The sequence below is a fragment of the Oryx dammah genome, unplaced genomic scaffold (genome assembly GCF_014754425.2).
Source record: "Oryx dammah isolate SB20612 unplaced genomic scaffold, SCBI_Odam_1.1 HiC_scaffold_11072, whole genome shotgun sequence".
NCBI classification, from domain to species: Eukaryota; Metazoa; Chordata; class Mammalia; order Artiodactyla; family Bovidae; genus Oryx; species Oryx dammah.
In genome coordinates this window covers 2,756,227-2,774,102 of record NW_024080466.1, presented here as the reverse complement: position 1 = coordinate 2,774,102, position 17,876 = coordinate 2,756,227, and the positions used below count along the sequence as shown (strand labels likewise).

Genomic DNA, 17,876 nt, shown 5'->3' with positions numbered 1-17,876 from the left:
AAAGTGGCGTTTCTCTGACAGAGTAACCCACTTATTGTTCTCATAGCTGCCTTTACAAAATTGTCTTTCAAATTTAGGGGAGACAGCATCCACACTCCTCAAATCAAATGGAATACTGAGCTATTTCTTTCCCCAATCCTAAAGCAACACAAGGGAAAATGTTCTATGCTTCCTGGTGGAATCACAGACATGCTCATTAGAAAGCACAGACACAAGAGCCAAGGTCATTTCTGGTGGATTTCCAGGCAGGACCCTGTGTGCCCACCTAGACGACTGCCGGGGCTGCCTCCCTTCAGCGTCCTCTGTGAGTCCTTCGAGAAGCCACTCTCCCCATGTCTCCCTCTTCTCTCCCTTCCTCTGTCTTCACTCTCTCCCAGCCCCAATATTAAAGGTTAGATAGAAGCTAGATCTTTCTTTCATGTTACTGTGTGACCCAGAGAAAGCTAAAGACGGAGGGAACCCTGGTTCTTGCTACTCCAACTGCTGTCCACAGATGGGCGGTATCATCATCTGCTGGGAACCAACTAGAGATGCTGGTACTCAGACTCCACAACAGACCTACTTCATAACCTGCATTTTAATAATTTGCCCAGATAATCCTGCTCTTTTGCCTGTCACCCTTTCTTACACCTTGGGGACACAGAAAGCCCTTGTCCCCATTAAAACTTTTCACCAATGTTCTGAGAGAACATTCTCCCTGAAGCACAAATGGCTGAAGCTGCTTAAAGAATTATTTCCCTAAGGCATTGTAGTTTCTAGAGATCAAAATGTTAGGATATATCTAGGGGCCAGTGTCTTTTCTGTAGACTATTTTTGAGGGACAATTTTTCTTTTTTTCTTTTTTTTCTTTTTTTGGTGACTCCTCTGATATCATTTTTTGGCCCTCCTGGAAGCTCAGCACAAACCAGGAGAAAGAATCCTTTTGTGATCAGGAGAACAGGGGCACCAAGCCCGTGACTCACCAGGACAGTCATCCATCCTTACTGAAGGCATAGCAAATAAAAACCTTGTAAGTTGAGGTATCAAAAGATCTCAGGGGCTGGGAGGCATCTGGAATTTTCTAACCACTCTGCACCATCCTTCTCTGAATTGATTGGGAAGGATTTTATAAGAATTTTGGAGAAATCAGAGCCTTGAGTCCCCAGTCTCCTCACAGTTACTTGAGATCTGACCACAGGACCTCAGCCTTTCTGCTAAATGTCTCAGCCTAGGCTGTTTGGTGATGTAGGAAGAACTCCAGGGAACACACACTTCATAGGTGGACAAGTTAAATGGCTCATTCCAAGTGGTGGGAGCTGCACCCACCCCCAGCTCTATAGGTTCTGGTCACGTTGCTGATGATAAATGACCTGAGCTTCTATCGGTCTGGAATTCTCTTTATTTCTCAAAAAACAGAAAGCTAAGAGAAACCCAGATGCGGACCAGATGGGGAGTGTGGGAGGGTAAATCATGGGAATAAAAGTCTCCAAACTAGGTTTCTCATACCTCGTTCCTCCCCACGACTCACAATCCTTTTTCTCTGCCTGGCAGTCAGAGGGTTTCTTTAGAAAATCAGATGATGTCAATTTCTGTTCCAAAGCCTCCACTTGCTCCCCATCCTTCCAGAGGGAAAAAAAATCAACATATTGCAATTGCTTATGACTGAAATCCTGTAACTTTTTTTAAAAAATCTAACTTAATCCCCTAAAATAATTTGTAAATTCAGTCCCCCCCTTGCATGCCATCACTTCATGGCATGTAGATGTAGATGGGGAAAGAAATGGAGACAGTGAGAGACTTTGTTTTCTTGCGCTTCACAATCACTGCAGATGGTGACTGCAGCCATGAAATTAAAAGACGCTTGCTCCTTGGAAGAAAAGCTATGAACAACCTAGACAGCGTATTAAAAAACAGAGACATTACTTTGCCAACAAAGGTCCATCTAGTCAAAGCTATGGTTTTTCCAGTAGTCATGTATGAATGTGAAAGCTGGACCATAAAGAAAGCTGAGCCCCGAAGAACTGATGCTTTTGAACTGTAGTGTTGGAGAAGACTCTTGAGAGTCCCTTGGACTGCAAGGAGATCCAGCCAGTCCATCCTAAAGGAAATCAGTCCTAAATAGTCATTGGAAGGATTGATGCTAAAGCTGAAGCTCCAATACTTTGATACTTTCACATCAATATCTGATGCAAAGAGCTGACTCGTTTGAAAAGTCGTTGATGCTGGGAAAGATGGAAGACAGGAGAAGAAGGGGACAACAAAGGATGAGATGGTTTGATGGCATCACTGACTCCACAGACATGAGTTTGAGCAAGCTCCAGGAGCTGGTGATGGACAGGGAGCCCTGGTGTGCTGCAGTCCATGGGGTTGCAAAGAGTCAGACACGACTGAGTGACTGAACTGACTGACTGCATTCTTCTTCAAAAGTTTTCGTTATAAGCTTAAATAATTGGATAAGGTGTAAATTTGGTGAGCTGTAAATATTGATATTGAAAATAAAACAGGAGTTAGAGCATTCTCCCATATACAGTGGAATCTACCACAGGCTCAATGCTTACCATCAAATACTCTTTACAAATGCATGAACACCTCTTCCTAACAGCAGGTAATGTCACATGGTCCCTCTGTCTCCACACACCCACATTTCCATCCCACTTCTCACTGCAGAGTCTTATCTTAATGTGATTTATGTCATACTTGAAAGTCTGTTATGGGGTGCTTGAAGATACTCCTTAGTAACAAAATATACATAAATTGAAGTTAATTATTTTAACTTATTTCCTAAGTAAATAACTTATTTTACTTATTTTCAGAAATCTCTTCTGGATTCAGTTCTATTTATAATTATTTTTAATATAAGATTGATTAAAGTAAGTTGATGTAAATTTGACAAAAGTTTTTATTTTTTGTCCTGACAGATGCATGTAAGCTCAGTTGTTCGGTTTTGGGTGACTAATGTTTATGAAAACAAAGTTAGGAAAAAGGCTTTGGAAAGGGCCAATTTAAATGAAGAGTCTGTAGCTTAAGCTCTCCTCACCTCTGCCCTGGAGAGATGGGATTGCTTTGGTGCTGTTCCTTTCCTCTGTTAATTCATGTGCCATTATTTGTTATTTCTATTATGCATTGCGAACATTAGACAGAACTTAACATCAATTTTATCTCTATTCTTTTCCTTAGTTTTGCTTAACTGCTAGGAAAACGTGATACATAAAAAAGTCAACAGGATGAGATGGAGTTCTGTTACAGTGATATTCTTATTCTTTAAGTTCCTCTGGCATTTTAGGCGAACAATCACACCGGGATCTGCCATCATTATTTTTAATGATGTATCAACTGTTGACTCCATTAGGACTTCTAACGCAAAGAATCAGAAACTGCCCTACTTGCAAAAACCGTGTGCTATCCGTCAACCAAGTTCCCTCCCTGTCCTAACCTCAAACACAATTATTTCAAACACCCTTTGTGTGGCAGCCCAGGGGCACCATACCACAGAAAGGTCAGGGATGGGGAAGTCAGACAAGGATGCTGGCCAAGGGGGAGGTGAGGAAGGAAAAGTCGTGTCCTTAGGGAAATTTAGGAAAGCGTGCTAGGAAAGCTGAGATCTAGACACTGAGTGTTTAAATGTATGTGTGCCTGTTTACCCCTTGGAAAATCTGCAGATCCAGACAGGTACCCGTGGCCCAGCAGAAGGTGACTGGGCTACAAGTCCTGTACCATCTGTGTGCCTCCCACCACAGCCTTCTGGGTTCAGCCTCTGTGACTCTCAGCCTTGCCCTGGCCACAGTTGACCTGCTTGCTAGTCTCTCAGTACACTCCCTGTTCTTCAGCCTTGGGGCTTCTTCCCAAACTGTTCAAAAGTCACCTTGATCGTGAGGACTTCTTCAGCCACCTTATTATAAATAGCAGTCACCCACACATACTCATTCCTATCTCTCTTCTTTTATTTTTCTCCCTGGTGCATATATACACACCTGGGAGTATTTCTCCCAGGTATACATTTCTCCCTGCTCAATATATACTTGTTGAATGCGTCAATCTCTATGGGCTATAAGCTACTGTGTCAACATCAGCCATGACAAAGCTCTCCATGTTTGGGACTGTGTTTGGGTTGGGAGAAGGGCGTCTTCTAAGGATGTGGCATCTTCTAAGGCACGCTGCCTTCCAGTGTGCCAGGAGGTGGTGTGGGAAGCCTACCGGATCTTTCTGGATCGCCTCCCTGAGCTGGGGGAATACCAGGACTGGGTCAGCGTCTGTCAGCAGGAGACCTTCTGCCTCTTTGACATCGGGAAAAATTTCAGCAACTCCCAGGAGCACCTGGATCTTCTTCAGCAGGTCAGTCCAAACACGGTATGTAAGTTAGTCCAAAGTAGCTCCTAGGCCTCCAGCCCTGGCCCCTTTAGAATTAGTTTCCCCAGGGTATGGGTTGGTTGAAGAAATGCTTGGAAAGATCTGAGAAGGCCAGTGGTAACTTCATTTCTGCAAAATAACATTGCACAGGCAGGTTGAAGTAAAGTTAAAGAGAAAGAGGAATGAAAATAGACTCTGGCTCTTCAGTTGGCGTTATCTCTTGGTAAAATGACTTTTTATCTTTCTGCAGAGAATGAAACAGAGAAACTTCCTTGAGAGGTAAGTACCCAAAATAGAGTGCGGCACGCTCTTGACTTTTGAAGGATCACACAGTGGAGTGAGACTGAGATGTTATGCCTTTATATTATTTCAACTGCTGAGATCTGAGTAGGTAATTCTGACAGACAATTTGTGCATGTATTTTGCTGAAGATAAACGAGTATATAAAAGGGAAATGGATAGACCTTATAGACTGAGATAGATGTTTGCACTACATTTGCAGATAAAAATGAATGCTAACTAGGTGACAATTACCTAATATGCTTTTTTTACTTATAAGACTTAGAGCAATTAAAATAGTTGTTTTTAGAATGTTTGTTGAAAAATATCAGTTACATCGGAAACATATTTAATGCAATCAGAGAGCAACCTGAATTTTGAACTCTCATTTGGTATTCTATAAAGTGTTAGTATTTCTCAAACTAAATTACTGAAGCACTGAGCTATGCCTTCAACAAGAACTGAATATCAAATAAGAAAATCGAAATGCAAAAAAAAAAAAAAAAGGCAAAGGAAAAGTACATTTGAAAAAATGATTAAAAAAGAGAGATGCTGTTGCCAAACTCTAAACTCACAAATCACACACATTATATAACATTTAGAAATCTAAATCTGAAGATAATAATGCTGCAGAGAGAGACGCAAATTGGGCTATAGGAATTACTGACAATGCTTTTCACATTTGTTCCTTCATTTCTGCTCCCTTTGCCACCACCTGGTCCAGGACCTTTTTTATTTACACGGTGAAAAAAGTCAAATCTGGTCTCTCTAACAGGTTCTCCTGCCTCTAACCTCTTCCCCTGCTTACCTTGCATAACTTCCACTGGATTTATATGTCTCAGATAGGCCCTTTTTGGCACCGAAGTTTGTTCAACGGCTTTTGAAAATATTCCCGCATCTTCCTCTGGCCCTTGGGATTTTCCCCTCCCCACCCATCTCCACCTGCTCTGTGCCAAGGGCTGAGCGGGATGACTGCCTCGCTCGCCTCCCCTGGCCTCTGACTTCTGGGAAGGACCAGACAGTGGGGGTCAGGAGTGCATCACCTCCTGCACCTCCCACCTGCAAAGTCTTCCAGACGGTTGGCCTCCTCAGCCCCCACTCAGCCCCTGTCAGGCAGCCGTCTCTTCCCACAGAGCCTTCTGGGCCTCTGGTTGGCATCACTGCTCCATCTCCTCACCCCTCCTAGATGACGGGAGCTTTCGGCCCCTCGCTGTTACCAGCCGTGGGTTCTGCACTCACCCTTGTGGTTGCTCTCACACTTGTCCCATGACTTAGCAAGGCCTTTGTTAAACTTTGCTCAGATTACACTCTGAGTGAGCCAGCTGTTCCCTGTTAGGACCTCCACTGAGGAAGAGGCCAAAGGAACTAATCAAAGCTTTCAGCCCCTGACCTTTCTAGCCTTTTCTCCACAAACCGTGACCCTACCACGGTCACCATGACACTTCCCCACCGCGTCCAGCCCACACCCTGCTCATCCTGGGCTCTGACTGCAGCCTTCCTCTGTGTCTGGAGAACCTGCCTTCTCCTCTCCACACATGCAAATCCTGCTCTCCTTTCAAGCCCCCTGGAGAGTCCCACCTCTCCATGACCCTGCAACAGAGGACCTCGCCCTTACTTCTGGTGTGCTGTCAGCATGAGCTGTTGTTTGGATCAAACAGTCCATCATGGCTACGTTGTACAAACTCAGACACCATCCTTTGAGACCTGATAGCTTACAGTAAGAAGTCACTCAGTACGCTTCAATAGCTATCACTACTGCTGCTGCTGCTGCTGCTAAGTCACTTCAGTCGTGTCCGATTCTGTGCGACCCCGTAGACAGCAGCCCACCAGGCTCCCCCGTCCCTGGGATTCTCCAGGCAAGGACACTGGAGTGGGTTGCCATTTCCTTCTCCAATGCATGAAAGTGAAAAGGGAAAGTGAAGTCGCTCAGTCGTGTCCGACCCTCAGCGACCCCATGGACCGCAGCCTACCAGGCTCCTCCATCCATGGGATTTTCCAGGCAGGTGCACTACTCCTTTCTAAATAAACCTTGCTAGAATGGGCCAACATTATATGCAGACAGCCCCATAACCATGACCTTGGATTTGCCCTTGGATATCATCCACACTGACAGTCCCTGGCACTGCAAGCCTACCCACAGGTCCCCAGCAGGTCACCATGGTGGGCAATGATTATGTCCAGAATAGGGCTTTAATACACCTGCATTATCCAAAACCCTATCTCTCTCTCATTATCGTAACCACAAGAGTTACTTTATCAGATAAACTTAATGACTCTCTGAGTTTGCAGGTTTGAGGGTCTGAGATTTTAGCAAGATTGTTTCAGTCATAGTTCATGTGACTAGCTGTCTTTGATGTCAAGGACACGGTTGGAGCATAGTAGGACTATAAAGTATCAAGCCCCCTAAACCTTTGTCTACCATGAAAATGCTCCCCAGGTCTACAAAAAGCCAAGGTGCTTAAGAAAAACCCTGGAGTCAAAAATAATTTTGTTGGAAGTTGTTTGAATTTTTCTTCAACGAAAATATATTACAAGATTACTTTTGTGATTAAAAGAATAGGTAAACCTAGTTTTAAAGTATACTTTCTCTCTAATTTTCAGATCTAAATACAAGAAAATGTGTTAAATGTGTTTCCTCTGTTGTCACCAAGCTCCTTTTCACCGCCTGTTTTTTATTTTCTATTGTGCTAATAGAAAAGATGAAGTAGTCACAACAGAGGCCTTAGGAGAGCTTGGTCAAACCCCTTCTTCAACAGGTAAGCTTAGATGTCCTCATTTCATCTGCTTCTGAACCTTAATTCACATCATCCTGAAAGCACATTATTTGAAAAGCAATCCTTAATTGAAGTTGACACAGTTTATAATGCTCTGCTTCAAAACTGACTGTATTTCTAACTTTATAATTTAAACTCATAGCATGAATCTTAGAAAATATAGGAAAGAATAAATGGAAAACCAAATCACCCATTATCCTACCACTTGGAGGCAATCATTACCAATATTTTCCAACAAACAAATTCAAGATAAGATATCTTTGTGTCCTTAATATAGTCACAAAAAGAAAAATTAACCAGATCTCATTTGGCAAAAATCACTTAACTAACATATCTAGGGGAGCACCAAGCTTGGGTCCTGGAAAGGAGTAATGAGGAATTTAAGTGGGATCAAGAGTATGAGTTATATTTTGCCCAAGAACATATTTATGTGATCTTGAAAGAAAATGAGTTCTGATATCTGTAATTTCCAGAGTGACAGGAAAAGCATGTGACATCGTGACCTTGTTCTACTTTAAACTCTTCCAGTCTCATTGTTGTTCTTTTTAAAATTTCCAGACATTGCCAGTGTCTCACCCAGGCCCTTGCCTCTCCCTACCGATGACACACTGCTCAACGAAATCCTCAACTACACCCTCCCGGACACCAAAGTGCCTACAAGAGTAAGAAGTTCTCAGACTCAATCTAGCTCTTCACATGTCTGTTTGGTTTTATTAGTAAAACAGGGATGGGCTGGCCATTTGCTGTCATTAGTGCTACCCCTTTCTAATTATTAAAGCTTACTAGAATGGGCCAACATTATATGCAGACAGCCCTTTAAACATGACCTTGACTAACAGGACTTTCACTTAGCGTTACAGTGAATAAATGATGGGTGAATGAATGAATGCACCTCTCAGCTCATCAACAAAGTCCTTTCCCCACCAAAGTGTAATCCCACCCTGACAGCAAGGACAGAGGCTTTTTTCTCAGTCATGTCCAGCTCAAATAGTCCAGAAAAATATCCAAATGACTGAAATCCTGCATGTCAAGCTGGGGAAAAATAAAAGCAGTGTTTTCTGGCAAAAAGCAATGCTGGTCACCACCCTGTTCGAGCGAAAAGGCATTCAGGATGAGAGGATTGTTAGGGAATTGAATGTTGGTTATCACTAAAGGGGGACTTTTTAATTGACTACCTGATTTGGGCTTCTCAAACGGCTCCATGGTTAAAGAATTCATCTGCAATGCAAGAGATGCGGGAGACACAGGTTCAGTTCCTGGGTCAGGGAGGTCCCCTGGAGGAGAGCATGGCAGCCCGCTCCAGTATTCCTGCCTGGAGAATCCCATGGACAGAGGAGCCTGGCGGGCTACAGTCCATGGGGTCGCAAAGTGTCAGACACGACAGAGGTGACTGAGCACGCATGCACAGTCGATTTACATTGTTGCACTGGTTTCAGGTGTACAACATAGTGGTTCAATATTTTTATACACTCCATTTAAAGTTATTACAAAATAATGGCTATATTCCCTGTGCTGTATGATAAATCCTTGTTACTTATTTATTTGATACATAGCAGTTCGCATCTCCTAATCCAAAGGAGGAGGAGGAGGGCACGGCAGCCCACTCCAGTATTCTTGCCTGGAGAATCCCATGGACAGAGAAGCCTGGTAAACTACAGTCCACAGGGTCACAATCAGTCAGACATGACTGAGCAGCTAAACAACAACAATCAAAAGGAGAATATTTTCAACCCCTCCAAAGGCTTTGGGCCCAGACAGTGCAGAAGCAGGCAAATATCACTCGCTTCGTTCCAGTGGTGGAGTTGCAGAAGTACCAGGCAGGCAGCAGACCCAGAAGAAGGCAGTAATATAAGGCCCTTGTGCCCACATGCTCAGTCGTGTCCAACTCTTTGTGACCCCATGGACTGTAGCCCACCAGGCTCTTCTGTCCATGGGATTTTCCAGACAAGAATACTGGAGTGGGTCGCCATTTCCTACTCCAGGGGATCTTCCCAACCCAAGGATCAAACACGCATCTCTGGAGTCTCCAGCATTTTCAGGCAGATTCTTTACCCCTGGGCCCTCTGGGAAGCCTCAGTAATGTAAGGTGGTTGCTGTTCAGTCACTCACTTGTGTCCAACTCTTCGTGGTCTTCAGGCTTCTCTGTCCCTCGCTATCTCCTGGAGTTTGCTCAAACCCATGTCCATTGAGTCAGCGATGCCAACCAACCGTCTCGCCATCTGCCACCTCCTTCTCCTCCTGTCTTCAATCCTTCCCAGGATCAGGGTCTTTTCCAATGAGTTAGCTCTTCACATCAGCTGGCCAAAGTATTGGAGCTTCAGCTTCAGCATCAGTCTTTCTGATGAATATTCAGGACTGATTTCCTTTAGGATTGACTGGTTGGATTTCCTTGCAGCCCAAGGGACTCTCAAGAGTTTTCTCCAACACCACAGTTCATAAGCATCAGTTCTTCTACAGCCTTCTTTATGGTCCAACTCTCACATCCATACGTGACTACTTGAAAAACCGTAGCTTTGACTATACGGAATTTTTTTGGAAAAGTGATATCTCTACTTTTTAATATGTTCTCTAGGTTGGTCATAGCTTTCTTCCAAGGTGCAAGTATCTTTTAATTTCATGGCTGCAGTCACCATCTCTAGTGATTTTGGAGGCCAAGAAAATAAAGTCTCTCACTGTTTCCATTTTTCCTCCATCTGTTTGCCATGAAGTGATGGGACTGGATGCCATGATCTTCATTTTTTGAAAGTTTTAAGCCAACTTTTTCAGTCTCCTCTTTCACCTTCATCAAAAGGTTCTTTAGTTTCTCCTCATTTTCTGCCATTAGAGTGGTATTATCTGCATATCTAAGGTTATTGATATTTCTCCCAGCAATCTTGATTCCAGCTTGAGCTTCATCCAGCCTGGCATTTTGCGTGATGTACTCTGCATATGGGCTTTCCCAATAGCTCAACTGGTAAAGAATCTGCCTGCAATGCAGGAAACCCCAGTTTGATCCCTGGGTTGGGAAGGTCCCCTGAAAAGGGGAAAGGCTAGCCACCCCAGTATTCTGGCCTGGAGAATTCCATGGACTGTATAGACCATGGGGTCACAAACAGTCAGCCATGACTGAGCGACTTTCACTTTCACTCTGCATATAAGTTAAATAAGCAGGATGACATTAGTAATCTAAGGAAAGGGCCCCAAAGCAGAACTTGGATTTTATCCTATGTTGCCGCTGTGATAGGTCTACCATTCTCTGTGGTCTGTGAGGCTTCTCAGGCCCTTTCTTTTTCTTCTGACCCTCCCTCCAAAGCACAGGTCAAAGCCAGGAGGTGAGGACAGGAAGTTCAGTCTCATCAGTTCCACACGGAAACTCAGAGATGAGAACCCTGCAGGCCATTCTCTCGAGGTTTTAGGCTGGATGACTGTAGACCTGATGGAACTATTGCCATGAACAACAAATTTCAATGCTCTGTTTTTCTCAGAAATACTGGTTTACCAACAGTGAAATCTGCCATTGGAAAAAAATTAATGAGATTAAGCATATTCACTACAAAATTTCTGACAACTCCAGTTTGCCATCTCTTTTCTCACATTACCGGTGTTCCATCTCCTCCAGAGTCTGATATAGGTCCCTCCTTCTGCAGTAAATATGCTCCGAAGGTTTTATTTCACATTCATCACATCCTCCTCTTAACATCCTTTTTCCCACCTACATCTAGTTCTTTCATTCAGCAAACATTGGGCTGTACATAAAGATACTAAGATGAGCAAGACTTAGTCCCTGCCTTCAAGGAGTTTATAGTACACATAAGGACAAAAAATAAGTACTGTGACTGAAGATGAAATCAATAAGCCAACACAGGTTACTGAGGATGTGACCTGCCTCGTCATATATATTCCCTAAGAGTTTTGTACAGAAATGGTCTCATGTTTTTTGCTGTGGGGGACTCAGTGAAGTGTGAGAATCTCACTGGATTGAAGGGAATTATTTGTGGGATGACAAGATTACCATTAAACAAAACCTCTATATAATATATCAAAGGTACCAAATGAGCGATTCAGATGTTATTCACCAGTACAAAGTCCAGAGAAGGCAAAGATTTCCACCCTAGATGATAGAGGAGATATTATTTTAAAAGAACCAAAGGATATAAAAAGTAAACAAGTGTGTGTGTGTGTGTGTTTGTAAATGCTTCCACAAGAGCATACAGTCATAAAATGACAATGTTCTTAAAGACTCTACATAATTAACTCATTAGAGCTCTGATACTTTGTCTCTCAGTGAAATTCAGAGGCCAATTCTAGTTAATAGGACTTACTCTAAAAGCACTTAATGCTTCATAGCCCGCTTCTTGAGACAATAGCAATGCATACATATTATATGATGTAACCATTTGCTGATGTTTTACAGTAATAGAATCACTTCTCTTTTTTCTAACTCTAACACAGGAAAGAAAAATAGAATTCACTGATGCTGCTGAGGATGCACTGGAGCAGAAAGTAGAGCTAAGCATCTCTCTGGCAAACCAGAAGTTCAAGTCAGAGCTGGATAACTCCCAGTCCCCGTATTACCAGGAGGTCGCAGCCAAGTCTCAGCTTCAGGTGAGCAAATCCACCCCACACAACCAGAGCCCAAGGTATAACTTAGATCTGGGAGCCACCTGCACATAAATCCCCTCGAGTCTTCTTCTGGTGATCAAGCATTCTTTTTACTCTTATTTATTTATTTTACTTTTTGACTGCTTTCACCCATTTCTGCTCCCCTCCACCCATCTCTGCCTCTGACAGTCACCAGTCTGTTTTTTGTATCTATGAGCCTGGTTTGGGATTTTGTTTTGTTTTGTTTTAGGTTCCACATATGCATGGATTCATTCAGTATTTGTCTTTCTCTAATTTATTTCACTTAGCATAATGCCTTCAAGATCCATCCACGTTGTTGGAAATGTCAAGGTTTCATTTTTTCATAGCTGAATAATATTCCATTGTGTGTGATATATTCCATCTTCTTTATCCATTTACACATTGGTGGCACTCAGGCTATATCCATATCTTGGTTATCATAAATAATACTACAATGAATATGAAGGTGAATATATCTTTTCAAATTAGTCTCTTCATTTTCTTCAGATAAACCCCAGAATTGGAATGAAGTGGAAGTTTTAGATCATATGATAGTTCAATTTTTTTTTTTTTTTGATGAATCTCCATACTGCTTCCACAGTGCCTACACCACATTCCTACCAACAGGGCACAAAGCTTCCCTTTTCTCCACATCCTCTCCAACACTTGTTATTTTTAAAAGGCGTTTTCCATGGGTGATAAGTGGAAGAAGTGATACGGTCCCCATTAAGATGCTATCCCAAGATGTCTCTTCTATCTCTGACCATCATCATAGCTGCCTGTTTCTGATTAAATCAAAAGCTCTTCAAACGTCAGTGCTAAACTTGGCATCTATGTGCCATGATAAGACTCCTGCCTTCCTTTCTAGCCTCCTCTTAACACCAGTTCCTCACCATCCCTGTCTTCAAACTCCACAAAAATGAAACTGCTTTCAAATCTTTTATCACCATTAGTCTTTACACGCACTGCCTCCTGTCTCTGGACTGCCCGTCCCTGAGTTGCACTGTACAGACTTCATCATGAAGCGTTTTCCCTACCCATCCCAGGCTCAGGGCCTCTTCTCTGGGCTAACACCCAGGGCTCCCTGTCGGCACAGCACTGATCACCCTATCTTGAGATTGCTTGCTTACACATCTGTGGGTTTTGTGGTCTCCACTCCTCTCCACTTCCCAGACCCCCTCACCAGCACCAGGGCATAAGCTTCCCCTTGAGGTCAGGAACTGCTTCTTTCATCTCTGCCGCTTACCTCCTAATACAGAGCTTTGCAGGCAGTTAACTACTCAGTAATTGTCTGCAGAAATGCAACTGAAAATAGAAGCATCTGTGAGATTAGGTAACCATGAATTACATTTCTGAACAGCCTGGGTGCCCAAGCATCTTATTCAGCATAGTCAGGGAACCACCAGTACCCGCTTCTCATACTCGGAGAATTCAATGTTCCCCTCCTCTCAGCTGGAGAGGAGATAAATAACGAAATACATTCTTAGCCTCCGATCTCTTCCTGCATCAGCATTCAGTCAACAAAATGGTAAAGAATCCTTTCTACAGACTTCAAAGAGAAAGCATCAGTGTGTTTATGGACCAGAGAAGGGCTGAGGCATGGATTAGTAGATATCATGAATTAAAGAACAGTCTGTGAACTTTGCCGTTTGCTCTTTGAAATATTCTTTTCAGCAAATCCTCAGGAGAGTCAGAATATTTTAAAATTGGATAATTGGCCATTGACTGTCTTCACTGACCTGTTGTTAATTCTCTAAGCACCTAAAGCCACCTGATGTAGAATAATGCAGATAAATTATAGTTTTTTCAAATCTTAGTTTTAATTTTTGTTTCTGCCCACAAGGTAGTCATGAGAATTTGGGGATCTTCCCTGACCTTGGATCCCTCATTTAGAAACTAAAGATGACCTTGAAGTCCCTTTCCAAGTCTAAAATGCTCTGTATCAAAATAGTAGCACTGTTCTTAGTATTATATATATATATATAAATGCATTTCATTTTTCATATGATTCTATACTTAAAGTAAAATCATTTCTCTTTTTGACAAGTGAGGATACTGAGGTACAGGAGGATTAATTAATTCACCCAACTGACAGAATCAAGTTTCAGACCCAGACAGCCTGACTCCAGAACCCCTGCTCTTAACCATTACGCTATACTGTCTATTTTTCCCAAATAACTAAGGGTAGGAAAGGATTTTTGCATCATCAGCAAATACATATGCCTCTTCTAGCCTCTGAAAAATTTGTCCGCCAAAGAAGAGTATGTCTTGCTGAGTCTTGTCCCAAAGACCATCGCACCAGTCCTCTGGTTCCACTTCCACAGTCAGGGGACCACTTCTGCTCAGCGCTTCTGTTTCCCTTCCAGGCGCCCCAGCAGTTCGACCTCCCAGCAGCTACCCTGAGAGAACCAGCCAGCCCCACCACAGCCCAGCACTCGAATTAGCGCAGCCATCCAGGCCTAATCAGGAATTAATGGCCAGTCCCCTGCAGTAATTTAATTTCCACAATAAACTTAATGACCAGTTTAATACAAATGTCAGAAGGATTGCTTAGTTGTTGTCTGCAGGCTTTCTCTCGTGCAAACATTCGGGAGAACTCCACACGGCTGCCTTTTTACAGCCCCGTTAACACACATCCCAGCAGAATCAGGAAGGCCCCTGTGCATTTCATATTATTAATAAGGTTAACTGGGCACTTAATTAGCAATTTAGTGGTTAGCGCTCCATGATCAGAAGGTCCCTAGAAGATAATTTAGCAGAATTAACTGAAGGCCTTTGTCATCGTCTCCCTGGATGCCTTCTGCACCCTCCTAAGCAACGTTGATTCTTAATCCATTACAGCCAGGTTCACAAAGAGGACACAGACACGAGCAAGCAATCCAGTCCCCCAGAGCCAGGGCCGCGGGGCTGCTCTCCCCACGAGGCTGCCTGCTGCCCACAGTGCAGCCGGGGCTTCTCCAGAACGGATCCTATATGTGATACATTGTTTCCAGATGTGTAACAGCATCCCTGGTATCCCGAACCAGAAAGAGGGATGAGTCAGGGTCCGAGCCTTCGGCTACAGAATCTGTAGCTCACACTTTAAGCTTCCCTGGACTGTAGCCCACCAGGCTCCTCCGTCCATGGGATTTCCCAGGCAAGCATACTGGAGTGGGTTGCCATTCCCTTCTCCAGGGGATCTTCCCAACCCAGGGGTCGAACCCGAGTCTCCTGAGTTGCAGCCAGATTCTTTACCATCTGAGCCACGAGGCTGTCACTGGACTGGCATGACAATTGCTTTGTGGCCCCAAAGCCATTTGTTGTAGGGCTTTTGTCACTGAGCTTTCCCACCTGCCCCCAAATGAAGACGGGCTCTTCAAAACCTTGCTCACCTCTGTCAAGCTCATGGTGAGGCACATGAGTAGAGGCACGGAAACTTACTCCCCAGTCCCTCTGCCCTCGACCTCTATGGGGACCGTCATCCTGTCCTTCCTACCCCCATGGTGGTGGTTTTGTCACCAAGTCATGTCCGACTCTTGTGACCCCATGGACTGTATCCCGCCAGGCTCCTCTGTCCATGGGATTCTCCAGGCAAGAACACTGGAGTGGGTTGCTATTTCCTGCTCCATCCTCCCCGCATAAGTCTGTCTAAAACAACTGACTGAAGGCTTGCCCTGCCCTCCCCAGACTCTGTGCTACGTGGGCACTGAGGAAATAACTGGAAATTGGGCTTTTAAGGTGCTAGGAATCCAGTAGGAGGGGCAGATTAAGTAAATAAATAATATAGCATCACCGACTCTCTTCCCAGGAGGCGCTAGTAGTAAAGAAGCCACCTGCCAAAGCAGGTAGACAGACGTATGAGACGCAGGCTTGACCCCCAGGTCGGAAAATCCCCTGGAGGAGGGCAAGGCAACCCACTCCAGTATTCTTGCCTGGAGAATCCCATGGACAGAGGAGCCTGGAGGGCTATGGTCCATGGTGTTGCAAAGAGTCGGACACAACTGAAATGATTTAGCACACACACACACAGCAACCTTACGCTATATGTATTGTTATCCTATGCCAGCTAAGAAGACAGAGATTCAGAGAGATTAAGCAATAAACTCAAGAACTTGCAGCTAGAAAGTAGCAGAACCAAGGTTTAAACTCAGGTGTACACAGCTATCTCCTCCTCACCCCAAAGCTGAGCTACCTTCATCACTGCAGTTATTACACACTCGGGGTGGGGGGGAGGGACTATTTATAACACTGGTACAATAAAATAGAATTTAGATGGTAACTCAATCTCCTGGAAAAAAGAAAATCCATGATGCACTCCAAAGCCCAGTGTAAGTGACTTGGGGTTTTCTGTGCATGACTGCTCTAGTCCTTGATGTAGATGGCATAGCATCAGCAGTAATTTTAGATACTGTGACAATGCAGGCATGAGGATGAGTTTAGAGAATGAAAAGATGCACTCAACTCTATTAAGCAAAATTTGCTGAGTCCCTACTATAAGGGTGGTAGACTGGGAGGGAGGGGGAGAGATAAAGCAGAATAAATTTGACTTAAGCCCGGAGTCCAAGAAGCATAGTCGCAGTGAGGGAGGCAGCATGCCCCTCATGAACTATCTTGTGGGATATATAGCAATAAGTTCTAGAACAGTAGGGAGAAGATAAAATGGAGCCTGACTTTGGGGAATTACAAATGTTTTTCAGTAGAGAAGATGTTTGAGCTGCCTTTGAATTACTGGGGGCAGGGAGGACAGTCAATGAGCAGAAGATAGATGTTGCCTCTTAGGCCAAAGGGAAGAACAGTCACAGAAGTCGGGAAGAAGGACAGGTTGTATTTAGGGAGACACGGGGGTTAGTTTAGTGTGACTTGAGGACAGGATATTTGTCAAGGGAGTAAGGATGGCAGGAAGAGCAATGGAAAGGTACTCGGGGGGTGGACAGGGTAAATTGTGGAGGGTCGTAAATGCCATTCTTACACCCAAAACTCTTCCTTTCCCCTACACATCATCCAGAAAAACCATTTCAGCAGACAGGGAGGGTGTGCCTGCCATGGGAATAAGGAGAACTTGGTGGCATCGAAAGGCGTGGGGGATTTGGACCAGCATGTGTCGGTGGCTGGATGGGAGGAGCGTAGAGGGAAGGTGTGTAGAGACTGCTGGGCTCTCTGGATGGAAGCTGATGAGTATCTGTGACCCTGACTGATACAGGGCGCCTGGGGGAGGCAGGCAGATCGGGAAGGATGAGGCTGATTCTGGTCCAGCCTTATTTAGTTAGTGGCAAAGTTGGGATCTGCAAGTGAAGGACTCGAAACTGTTTCTTAGGTGATCATAGAAGCCGTGGGAGCAAATCAGATCTCCCTTGAGAGGTAGAGGGGAGTGGGCACAGGGGATGGCAGACGGGGCAGGTCCTGCTCACCTCTCCAGACTTCCTTTGGCCCTCTTCTCCCTCCCATGCCTCGCTACAAACTGTTATTACTTCCTCGTGGCCTCTGTTGCCTCCCTGCTTTCCCACTAGTGAGCTGCCCAGGGCACATCTCCATGGTGATGCGTCCCAAGAGCCTAACACAGAGCCCAGGGTGAACTTCCTGCCTAAATGGAAACACGAGTGCAACACGAGGCTGAGGATGCAGACCTGCAGAATCCTTGCAGTTAAAGCAGCGGGTGAAGCCAGAAATATTAATCGGATGGAGCAAAGGCGACTGGGAAAGTGGCCAGAGGAATGGGAAAGGAACCTGAGAAAAGCAGGGACTCAGTGGAGAAGGGGTGGAGAATGCTGCTGAGTTTGGCGAGGACCATCTCATGGCCCCCCACTCCAGTACTCTTGCCTGGAAAATCCCATGGACGGAGGAGCCTGGTGGGCTGCAGTCCATGGGGTCGCTAAGAGTCGGACACGACTGAGCGACTGTATTTTCACTTTCCACTTT

At 44.4% G+C, this 17,876-nt stretch overlaps 1 protein-coding gene across 1 annotated transcript in view; it reads left to right on the top strand.

The window, feature by feature from the left end:
- LOC120860405 (interphotoreceptor matrix proteoglycan 1-like) overlaps window positions 1–17,876 on the top strand; it is a 157,171-nt gene that overhangs the window by 39,104 nt on the left and 100,191 nt on the right. The window contains 7 exon segments of the mRNA XM_040236206.1: window positions 4,145–4,311; window positions 4,577–4,605; window positions 7,300–7,350; window positions 7,352–7,361; window positions 7,938–8,041; window positions 10,672–10,690; window positions 11,811–11,963. Coding sequence (XP_040092140.1) covers window positions 4,145–4,311; window positions 4,577–4,605; window positions 7,300–7,350; window positions 7,352–7,361; window positions 7,938–8,041; window positions 10,672–10,690; window positions 11,811–11,963 — 533 coding nt within the window.